The sequence below is a fragment of the Homarus americanus genome, unplaced genomic scaffold, assembly GCF_018991925.1.
Source record: "Homarus americanus isolate GMGI-L3 unplaced genomic scaffold, GMGI_Hamer_2.0 scaffold57965, whole genome shotgun sequence".
Classification (NCBI taxonomy): Eukaryota; Metazoa; Arthropoda; class Malacostraca; order Decapoda; family Nephropidae; genus Homarus; species Homarus americanus.
Genome location: NW_024725031.1, coordinates 3,819,418 through 3,831,947, shown reverse-complemented (window position 1 = coordinate 3,831,947; position 12,530 = coordinate 3,819,418). Strand labels below are relative to the sequence as shown.

The following is a 12,530-nucleotide window of genomic DNA, read 5'->3' as shown; positions in this document are numbered from 1 at the left end:
CCCACCCTACATCTAACAGCCCTGGCTCCCCAATCAAAACCCTGGCTATGTTCATGACCCTACAGGATGGTCCTAAAGTTTTTGACTGTGGTGAAGCTTTAAGATTTTGTGAAGTTACGGGAATTTATCGGTGTTGTCATAATTATAGAGTAATGACCACTTATATCTCATGTTGTTCCTTTTCTTTATTAATATATATTACTTGATAAAAAAAATTAATCCTAATTTCAAAATTAATACCCATTACCAATTCATCTTCGAGGTTACCAACCAAATGGGCCCCAACCTACTCTCAGCCAATTAAAATTGGAACCCAATAGGATTGGACCTCAATCCTAAAGGTTACCTTAAGGCAAGTTAGGATATGGGCCCATTTGACAAGCTACCATCTTGTACTCTGGCTTTGCCACCTTCTGCCACTAAAGTAGTTCCTGTGAAGCAAAATTAATCACTATTGCCTATGTGATCTCCATTTCCTTTCCATGATCTGAATTTGTGCAATTAATAAGAACATAAGAATGGAGGAAACTGCAGCGGGCCTATTGGCCCATACTGGGCAGTCCCATTTGCACCCAACCCCTATTGCTCATATAAGCATCCAACTTATGTTTGAAGCTATCCAGCATATTCGAGTTAATGATGATATTTGGTAACTTGTTCCACTCATCTATTTCCAAACCAATGTTTACCTATTTTGCGCCTAAATCTAAATTTTTCTAATTTAAAACCATTATTACGAGTTCGCTTGTGGTTGGATAGTTTGAGTACCTTTGTAATGTCCCCTTTGTTTAGCCCTGATTTCCATTTATACACCTGTATCATATCACCCCTCACTATACGTCTCTCGAGGGAGTGAAAATTAAGATGCTTTACCTGTCTGTACTCAAGATTCCTAATGCCCGGGATTAGTCTTGTCATTCTCGTCTGAATTCTTTTTTGGGATTCTATATCCATTCTGTAATACGGTGACCAGAATTGAACTGCGTAATCCAAGTGAGGTCTCACAAGTGCAAGATATAGTTTTAGGATGACCTCTCTTGTAACTTAGATTCAAGTTGATGGATAGGAGTATCACAATTATCTTAGGACTCAACAACACCTAATGTGACCCAAATAAACACAGGGCTTAAATGCAAAACAGGTACAAAAATTATCTTTATTGGAATAAATCTAATTTTGTATAACAAAAACATGAACATTTAATCCTAAACTTAGTAAATATAGTTTTATTGAATCTTATCTTAGTATTCTTGTTATGTCCATTCAAATTAGTTTACAACAGTTTAGGAAAAACATGCAGAACATAACCTTTACTCAAGGACATAATTATGTTCAACCCTCAATGCCAAGGTTAGGTCAGACAAGTTGGTATCATTCATAAATTGACCTTATTACCCTGGGATTAGGGTTAGTTCTTCCCCCCCTTAACAAGGAATATAATTATCATGTCAAGTATAAAAGGAAATTACTCCATATATTTGGGGAAAAAAATATGATTAAAAAGACTGAAAGCTAAACAAATGATCTTGGGAGTGTTATTCAAAATTGTCAGGTTCTTTTTTTCATAATCAAACATCTCGTTTTAAATGTACATACCACAAAAAAATATTCCAAAGCAATGTTAAGCCTTTTTCTCAGCATAAGTGACAACTCCTCGTTGGATCATGTCCGGAATTTCTACAGCCAGCCATGGACCCAACTGTTGAAAAATAAGGACAAGTTAAAACAAAAAACATAAAATCAGTATCAATGAAAAGGTAGAATTTTATATACCCTGTACGTATATGTATTTTATAAATTGCCTGCTGCTACAACTGAAGACTTCTGGTAGAAGAACAGTTACAAGAGTCAAATTGATAAGGATGCATGATAGTGAGCAGCCATGAGGAAGACATGCAAAGAAATTGGTAAGAGTTCCTTACTTATTCCTTTTAGGAAACGATTTGCTGCATGAACCATATAACCTGTATTACCCAGACAAATTTTCAAAATGGTTGGAGAACAACTTCTACTTCAATTAATGCTGTAGTTCTCACGAAAATTAATAAAGATAGAGTAGATCCCCAGTTAACCGGTAGATTCAACTAACCGACACCAAAATGAAATAATAAAAATCAGCTAGAACCATGGGATGAGCTGCCATATTTATTGCTAAGATAAACAATAAAATCAATACATCAGCATATCATAAAATACATTAGCACATATTTTATATATAAAAAAAATAGCTCCTACACTCAAACCATCATCTGGGTGATGCGAACCAGTCGTGCAAGGCTGACTCACAGACGTGTGGCTGCCGCACCGGTTGTGTGTATGCCATGGTGTCACATCATGAGGGAGCACAGCAATGCAGTTATAGCCATGTAACTCACTGCCTCAACACATTCACTTCCCATATACGCACTGATGCTCTTAAATTTTATTATTTTATACTTTATATTATATTTTTTTTATTTCTAAGCCACATTTGAGTATTGTAATGATTTTTCCATAACTTTTATAGTTTCAATACAAGTAACAATATACGAGGCGGCTGGGCTGGCAAGTTGGCGACATAGTTATAGCCCACTGCCTCCAGACACGTTCACTTTTCACACAGTAAGCGTTAAAGAAGTCGGTTTTTCTGAGGCACGAATTTGGGAGGTCATCCTGTAGCACTGTGCATTGTAGGATTTATTGGGGGATCCTAAGAGTGAGTTTCAATTAACCAGAAAAACTTTTTATCCAGCACCTCTCAATGCCCGTAGGTGCCAGATAACTGGGATTCTATTGTATTTACACTTGGACATATGAAAAACAAATGGCTGCCCCCCCCAAGTGAATTATTCTTTCTTATTGATCATGTGTGCTACCTTTCATATCAAGTAGTACCTTTGTCCTGGAGAAGTTAATACAGTTACACATAGCAGTCATACACCAGAACAAAACAGAACACATGTTATCAAAATCTTGTGTTAATTCATTAAAACATCTGAAGAAGTCAGAATTAGGCTTTTACACCTAATTGTCATAAAAATTTAATCAGTGACAAGGGCAAGTCTCAATCTAAATAAATTAGAACTTGTGAGGAACATACAGTCATTCAGAAGTACTATTTGTGGAATCTTCTTAACCCTAAATCAGAAGCTAAGGATTCCCCATCCCATCCCTCCCCTCAGGTGCAAGACACATAAAACTTCCACAGACAATGACTGCTGTCCCTACAGCTAACTTCTACTGATGATGGCCACTGTTTAAGGGTAAAGCAAACTCAGTATTCAAATCATGTTGGTGTTCAAAAATGATTCCAAAACATTTATACCATTGTACATCTCTACACAATACATTACTGTATCTAATTCCTAATGCTGTACTGTCATCATCTATCAATAATATTTGTAATCAAAGTCAATTTAAGAGCAAGATCATTTAGGTACTTCCTCACTAAATATGATGGGTCTAATAGCCAGAACAAATTCCTTGCCAATTACATAATTCACAATAAAGGACGACTTACACCAAGTGCCATGGCGTGTGCAATACCAAATTTTGGAACATTTCGCGCCCAAAGTGGTTTGAAATGATCTGTAAGGCAAATGCGGCCACCACGATACATCTTAGCAGTCTTTCCATCCAGTTCAGGCAGTGCAATTTCAGGAGCTGTAGTTGGGTATGTTACTGGTATCTGTAAGTGTATAAAATATAAGTGCACGATAACACACATTAAATATGGTTACTCTAGAAGTGACAAATTCAGCTTACTTAACTGCACTTCTTCAAAAAAAGATGATTTTTTTTCTTCACAGTACTGTACTAAATACAGTACATTACAAGCAAAAGAAGCCCTAAATATTGTACTGTAGTAGATCTTACCCAAATTCTCCATTTACGTCTTAATTACCATAGTTTAATCATTCTTAAGCCGATATAATCTAATTCAAATTTCATGACAACAATCCATTTACATAAAACAATTTTACAGTATACTGTAATCAAATATGTAGCTGAACATAAGTTGTTTATAATACAGGTACACGTATTTGTTTGTCAATAATTTTTTAAGTAAAACTTAAAATTAGTCAGAAATTGATTTATTTAACATGTCATTTCATACATACTCATCCAAAATATTCTTCAGTTATCACTTAAAATCTCATTATCATCTCAATGCAGAAATAAAACTTACATCAAATTCGACGTCAAACTCATACTTCAGTAAATCGTGTATGAACCAACACTTTCCAAACCATCTTGACCCTTCTTTATTGCTCTCTAATCTAAACCAATCATTATCAGCATCCTTGTTGTTCTGGACATACTGTAATAATAAAAACAACATAAATAATCAAATAGACTATTATCTGAAAGGTTACACACTAAAAGATCAAATAGCAGGTGTACGTACAATCAACAAAAAACCTTTCTGCACCTTTAGAGTGTATACAATGACACAACAGACCAAGAACTCTAAGTTACAGATTTTATACGTATTCCTGTTAATTTCTCTGTAATAACTATATAGTATACATGATATACAGAATACATCCTATTGGTTACACAATTCTACATTGTCTTCCCCAAGATTTTAGCCTGAGGTGTGCTATGCTTTCTATCTAGAAATCTTTGACATTCCATAAATACAGTATGAACAAAGACTGAACTTTACATTTCACTTCATAGAATTTGGATATGACAAAGTAAATATAAAAATCTCAATAACCTCAAAAGTGCCTGTATATAACATCTAAAAAAGAAGGTTACAGACAGTTAAAAAACCATATACAGATATACAGTGATATCTCCATTAGCCGGAACAATTGGTGCAGAGCAGTGGCGTGTCGTGAGAAAAATGCTAGGGTAAGCAAATGGCGCTTTCTTACTTGTAAAGTCACGAGATCTAAAAGAATTCTTTAGTAGATCACATACAGACTGTATGTGATCTACTAAAGAATTCTTTTAGATCTCGTGACTTTACAAGTAAGAAAGCGTCATTTGCTTACCCTAGCATTTTCTCACGACACGCCACTGGTGCAGAGCACTTCCGGGAATGAGAGATTTCTGGGTACTGGTAACAAGACGACTCTCTCAAAGCCGAAAAAAATCCCTCATCCATGGAATTTTCCAGGTAGCGGAAAAAATTTCCCAAAAATTCCAAAAATTACCCATTACATCATCTCTCGAACCTGGTAAAATATCCCTTATCCCCGGAATTTTCCAGAAATTTCCGGGTACCGGAAATTTTTTCTCGGAATTTCCAGAAAATGTGCCTGATTTTCATCTCTCAAACCAAGAAAAAACTCCCCCTGTACTGCCCACATCATTGTCATTCCTAAAAACCCCCTTTAATTCATATTACGCTACATAACATTCAAACCTACCGCGATGGTAGAATCTCAGAGAACGGGAAACATTGATAAAGGATAACTCACCTACTCAATGTTACTGAATCATGTGTTGTATTGTACCCAGGTATGGTTATATTATGTTAATTGTATGTATTCATAGCATTAAGGAGAACTCAGGGTATCTATAAGATGATTGGGAAAGTCCAGTTGATCCGAACTAGTGTACTTTAGGACTAAGTGTAGATCATGGTTTGAAGGTCATACTATTTACGTCTGTGGACATTTAGCGAACATAGCTTCCGCAGATATATGAAAATACATGAGAACAATGATCTGGAAAAAGGATAAAGGTATCAGAACTATGTGAAGTGTTGGAAGTGATCTAGACACTATGCTTCAAAAAGAATATCTTGTATACCCACGCCATGAAAATACGATGCTAGGCTTTGTTTGGGTTGGCACCTAGGCCGCCTCGGGTGTGCCGCGTTGACATTATAACCCAATGAATTTCCCCAGGAACTAGCAAACCAGACCCTTACCTTAGTGTGTAATTTAGGATTAAGATATGTATTTATAAAGCATGAGGTCACAATAGATAGGAAAATGGAGATGTGGGAACCATAAGAATCCAAAGTGAAAATTGAAGATTGGAAACTGTAGGCCTAAACAGAGAGAAGTGTGGGAGTCGGGACATCACCCTCAGTGATGCCTCGACTTCTCCCAACACAGGTCAGTGTCCTTCATCATGCTTTATTCAGCCCTAAAAAGACTTATCTAGCAGTTTTTACATCTTAAAACCTTGCCTGATGTCATAAAGTGAAGTCAGAGTGTACTAATGTGTGGTGACGAAAGCCCCTCTGGCAGTATTCTTAGTGATGCCTGACTTCTCCCAACACAGGACAACGCGTTCTGAGTGCCTACCGGGCGTCAGCCATGACCACACTGTGAAGGCCACACCACAGTGATCATGCACTTCCACTGTGAACCTTTGGATTCCCAGCACACCACCCCAAATGAGTAGAACAAATAAGGAAACGCCTGAGAAACTCCGCGGTCGTCACTTGGAGCGACCTATAATACCAGGCGTAGAAATAGTACTGGTATGTCTCTTGGTGTAACCCTCGTCTCTACCCACCGAGGGCAGTGTGCGAACGAGGTGCCTGATATGTATACCTAGAAATTACAAGGGGTCCCATACTTGCAGGTGTGGAGTGTAACAGGTGTGTTGAGATGGTGCTACTATGTATGATAACCTACGGTGCTATATTCCATACAGGTGGAGCAGTCTGACGTGTTAAGGGGTAGTGTAAGAAGGAATGACCGAAATAAGGTCATGGATTGTTATGCAATAAGTATGTGGATGACACGCAATTAATGTAAGACGTCTGGTGCCGAGCAGGGTAACCAACATCTTCGTTGTTCTTCTGAGGAAGGCCAACTCACTTGTATGTTTTTTTGACCAGTATGTTTTATAAGGAATAAATTAATTAAGACATGTTATGGTTTCACCCTTCTTTCCCCTTATCGATCTGGTCAATGAAAAACCTAACTCAATGCCTAGTCCACTCTGCCTGCTACCTAACGAGCTACATACTGCCCAGAGGGGGTCTGGTGGCAGCAACCCTTAGAAATTAAGATTAGAGTTAAGTATTTCCCCTTAGAGTTAGTGACCCCAGATCTGGCAGTATACCCCATCCCCAGAATTTTCAAGGCATCGGGAAAATTTTATCTTAATTTTCCGGAAAATTCCGGCTTTGGAATCGATTTTCCGAGAAAATTTAAATTCCAGCTATCGGAGAGTTCCGGGCTTGAGGGATTCAGGCTAATGGAGGTATTACTGTATAGTATAGTACTGTGCTGTAGTAGTATCAGTTGTGTTGCTTCCTCTTGCTGAGTCATGGTGCCCTGCTGAAGTTAGTTTGTCAACTTTTCATACTAGTTAAAATTAGGTTGAAAACCCTATCACCATGTTTCTAAGAATAAGATACGTAGCTACAACAGAAACCAATAATATAATATCTTGGCCGTAGTCATGGAAGAACTTAGCAGCTGAGAAAGGAATATGAATAATTACCAATATTAATTCATTTATCCTCACATTATTTTTGTATGGCATAAAAAAATATGAAGTTTATTGAATTCTGGACTTCTAACAGTTTTGTTCAGATTCTTCTTCAATTTTTATATGGAAGATTTATTAACTTACTCTAGTATTGGCAGACTTTACTTGTTCTGTCTCTTAAAGTTGAGCATAAGTATTACAGTATACTGTACAAAGGGGCCAAAAAGTCGTGCAATAAATTCCTTAACTGACAGTTGAGGTTTGTTATAACACTTTTGGGCTCCTCAGTTAGCATGAACTGTGAGAAAATTTGTTTAATATACTGTATCATACTTTGATAAGTGCTTGGTACTCTTCTTTGAGGCGTGCTACCCAGGCCTCCTTGTCACGAGGCCCTGCCTTTGTCCGTAACAAAGGAATGGAACTTAAAGATTTGCGGGTTGCATCATCCACCATCCTGACAAGAACGAGCCTGAAATTCATAAATTGCAACATACACTATAATGATAAATTTTTGCCTGGAAATTAAGTTTCCCCCAAAACATCCATAGTAATACAGTGAGTTCTGCTATAACGCGTGTTTTGACAACGCGAATTGGCTCTAACGCGATTTATGAAAAGAGGAACGATATTTGTATAACGCGAACGCTTGTTTGCTGTAACGCGATTTTTGCTTACTATTTCTCCAATTTTGTGGTATTAACTGTGAATATGGTAAAAAAGAATATCTCCAAGAAGCGTTCTGGTGATCGCATTCCCGGTGATGATCGTAAAAGAAAGGCTATAACCCTTGAAGAGAAGCTCGATGTTATCAACCTCAAAATCACCCTTCTCCCCATCAAGTTATATTCATATTTTTTCAAGGTAAAGTGTTACATTTACTGTATGATTTCATTATTAGATATGAATGTAACATTTATTTAGACTGTGCTATCCTTTGTGTTAGGCTAACTACTAATTTTTTTTCGATTTCGAGTAGTAATCTGCACCTAACCCTATTTTCTCCATAAGCCCTGTTATTTCTATTACGCGAATTTCTGTAACACGATGTTTTACAAGAACACAAATATCGCGCTATAGCAGAACTGACTGTATAAGGCATGCAAATGAACAGCAAGGTTTATGTAATAGACTTTCTTTATTGAGAAATTTAATTATTTTGTTGGCAAGACAGACTTGTACTACAATACAGTAGAACCACATTTACTTAAAACCTTAAAATAACAAAAAAGTTGCTGAATATTCAATTAAAAACACTGACAATAAAATATTCCACATTAAATATGAAAAATAACTATTGATACTGCTAGCTCATGAAAGGAGACAACAATATACACACATGAGCCCATGGTCAGTAATGTACTGTCCCCTACTTCCCACTGTGCCTGCCAGCAGACCCCATCTATACCATCACCTCATACCTCACTGCTGCTGCCACAAAAAACAGGATAAGTAAAGTGACTGTACTGTTAATATTACAATACACCATCCAAGCTTTCAGTAACTAGTTGCACCATGGTGTCATCTATTTACTGTGTTGTGTTGTGGTGTCCTGTACTGTACATATCCAGAATATAAACGAGTCTTACTTCTCTACAGTATTTAAAAGTAATGCTATTATTACATTTACAGTACTCTCATTCATACAATATCTGCATACATACTGTATACACATTTACCATTGATAAGACAAAGTATTAACAATACAGTACTTATTTCCAGTGTGTGATTGTACACCTGATAGCCACATGCTGCCACCACCACTCATGTCTGAATGAATTGTCATTTGTAATACAGTATCTAAATCTGTGAGTTCGTATACAAATTCTGTACAGTACCGGACAGTGGTTGAAGATTTTTTAAGCTGCAGTTTAAGTTTTAGAGCTAAAAGCATATGTTTAAGTATGCAATTGGTACATGAACTAATGGGTTATTCATATATGTCAACAGAAATTCAGCAAACAGTTTATGTTTTCTATGAACAGAAGATTTATATGTGTCCGAAGTCACCTCAAAGATGAGTGACTTTGGACAAGTGTAAATTCAATGGCCGTACCTGTTAGAGCCTGGCCGGATAGTCTGGGGGTAGCTTCAGACATCAATGAACTCAGAAAAAATTTGGCAAAAATCTGCAGCAGCAAAATTGTGTACTGTATAGGTCACAAAGGGAAGAGGCTTAGTTAGTTTGGTTAACACTTAAAGTGGTGGCCCAGGTTAACCAGCTGCCAAATTAAAAATTTCTATAGAAGAAATATACTGTATTTGTTTCCTCAAAAATATCCAAAATTTAGTTTTCCTTATTTCACTCATCAACAAAGACACCCCATGTCCACCCTAGGATGCCATGTTTATGTTACAACTGTTCACGTGAGCAACAACATGTTTATAGACATTAACACCTTCATTTCATTATTACTGTACTAAGAAACAACAACTTTAGACAATTTCTACATAGCAGATAATAAATTTTTTGTTAAAAATATCCCCCAATTGACTTTTTTTTTAAATATTAATTTGATGATACACAGAAATGCTTCTCAGCGTCCTTTTGGTAGTCAAGAATTTCCAACAAATATTACATATTGAATGATTTATCGTGTAGATGAGATGAAACAAGAAGACCTACCTAATCTACTTATCCTGGGATGGAAGCAGGGTACTGTATCAATATATAATTTTAAGTTGCGTTAGCTTAGGTTAGATAGATTAGATTGTGTCAAGTTTAATTGGTAATGGTGGAGAAGAGGGTTAATAGTAGAAAATACTTATGAAATTACACCAAAATTTTAGATGTTAAATTTTGTATGATACTAAACAAGAAAATGGAAATAATAATCTACAAAACCTGACCTAACCAACTTTACCCAACCAAACCTATCTCACATTACTTTTCTTCCTAACCAGGGGGGACCATCCCTCGTACCCCCTGGAATATTAAGCAGAAAGAACTTACTTTTATATCAGGTATAATTGAAGCACTAGTCCAAAACTAGTTCAAAAAATATATGTGCAAAAAAGTTAAAAACATATGGGATTTGTGCAAGACAAAACAAAACAGGAAAGTGAAACCAATAAAATTAAAAGCAAAAGAAAACCAAGACAATATGGTAATAAAACCCCCGATGAGAGCCTCCGTCGTTACTTGTAAATGTTAACAAAGGCCGGAATCACAAATTTATAGCTTATGAGCAGACGCAAGCATGGGGTACCACAGGAGAAATATCGACGGAATATTTACGGTAAAAAAATTATTTCTTCTTCTACAAAGCACGTAAAGACATGAGATTGCTGACATTTGATCAGTTTTTCGCCGTGTTTTACCCCATATTTTCCCTAATCTTTCGTGTCCTGCACACTACAGGTGATCTATGATCAAAGATAGAGAAAATAAATAAAATTAAAGAAATACCCCGCTAAGTTATCATATCGTTTCTATTACTGTCATTCAAACAAAACCTGTGGAAAACATGAACGAATTATAAAAGAAATTCCTGCTGCTAACAGTCTCTACCGTTAGTTAGGTAGGTTGGGTTTTGGTTTATATGACATCATTGAGAAGTGTTCCAGCTTAACATTTGGTTGGTAGCCAAGAACCGTTTGACAACAATTCAAGCAAACACTTTACAGTATTAACAAGCATGAGGGAAATAACAAAATACCAAGTACAATTCCACCACCTACATTGGGTTATTTTCTTGAGGTAAGTAACAAATTTTCTTCTATTCAGATTTTTCGTTAGGCGGCTGGGTAACCCAGACCCTTGTCCTTAAATATTACTCAGGAAATTTAGTTTAATTTTAACTACATTGTGTCAGTCCTTATATTCTTTGTTCTAACCCTAAATTTTACCTTCTTGTTCACTATGTCCAAAAAGCATCCCTCTCACCTCCCTACATGCATTTAACTGCCAATATACCTTTTTCCCATGTTACAAATAACATTAGTTTTGAATTTTAACCAATAAGTTCACAAAAATAGTAAATTTATACGTCACCTCATTCATTTCCCCACTAAAAAGACCTACCAGCTGTCACACGAGAGGTTGGAGGAGAGGATCAGTGTGTTACGTCATGTATAGAGAGACTGGAGACAGGCTTTCTCTCTCCACACCTGAAGGTAAAGCTAAACAATTATCACCAACCAGACTATGAAACCTGTTAATTTGTCAGGAAAATTGTCTTAAATAAACGAAATTTATTTTAAGCTAACCAAAGCTATATTGAGATAGTTATGGGAAATTAAGCTACTGTCTTTTGAGAGAAATACGTACAAGGGGTCTCTTAGTTATATACTGGCAAGATATATACAATATATTATAGAAACGTACAAATACAGAAAATAGACTGAAAATATAATATATTCCTAAACACATTCAATAAATTTGTATCATAATATTTTTTCAAGATTAAATTTGTTCTCAGTTCTTTAGATACCGTATTTATTATCTTTCAGAGACACAATCTGTATGAAATAAAAATTAACTCGATTATAATTCATCAAACTTTCATATGTCTGTATTTACCTGTTTTGAATAAGCTGAAATGTCAAGTCTTAGCGAAGAGGATAAAATAAGATAAAAGTACACTTAAGTTAATAATTATATCTAACAACCATAAAAAAGTAAAAGTTCTCCCATGTAAAAGTTCCATTTTCTTTTATCGCCAGAGAGAAAATGGACCTAAATAAACAGTTTCATGTATAAGGTTAAACTTTTATATAACACGATGGATTGTGATAATGTGATAGATTGATAGATACAGAAAAAAACAGAAACACAGAAAACAAGTACAGAAGGGTGATAACAGACTGTCTGGAAGGCTTAAACGTACTGTACCTTGTAAAAGTTTTTCTGTGGACTGTTTTGGGGAATAATATAGTTGTTGAAAATAGCGATGCTTACATGGTCAATTTATAGTTGAGGACATATTTAGATATATGTTTTTTTTGTGCTTAATAATAATTTCAGACAGAAAAAAGACGATTTTCTTCTATGACACTTTTGGAGCATTTTACCCATAACCGTGAACTGAAAATCAGAAAACTACTAGAAAAGGTATCACTGCATTTATTGCCACCAACCGAATCTCGGGAATTTTGTCTTATCAAACAATATTTTAGACAATTCTAAGACACCTTTCTTA

The 12,530-nt window shown here is 35.9% G+C and overlaps 1 protein-coding gene across 3 annotated transcripts; it reads right to left on the bottom strand.

Annotated features, from left to right (window-relative positions):
- Positions 1-1,142: 1,142 nt before the first annotated feature.
- On the bottom strand, positions 1,143-11,564 carry LOC121864654 (ubiquitin-fold modifier-conjugating enzyme 1). 3 transcript variants are annotated; one of them, XM_042363780.1, is made up of 5 exons: positions 11,414-11,564; positions 7,723-7,861; positions 4,169-4,300; positions 3,500-3,667; positions 1,143-1,699 (listed from the first exon to the last, which is right to left on the bottom strand). In XM_042363780.1, exons 2-5 carry the CDS (start codon positions 7,843-7,845, stop codon positions 1,622-1,624), a joined length of 501 nt encoding a protein of 166 aa, XP_042219714.1. In that variant the 5' UTR covers positions 7,846-7,861; positions 11,414-11,564; the 3' UTR covers positions 1,143-1,621. The 3 variants fall into 3 exon arrangements, with proteins under 3 accessions (XP_042219714.1, XP_042219713.1, XP_042219715.1); XM_042363779.1 differs by having other exon boundaries at positions 11,384-11,470; XM_042363781.1 differs by lacking the exon at positions 11,414-11,564 and adding an exon at positions 9,446-9,537.
- Positions 11,565-12,530: the final 966 nt, after the last annotated feature.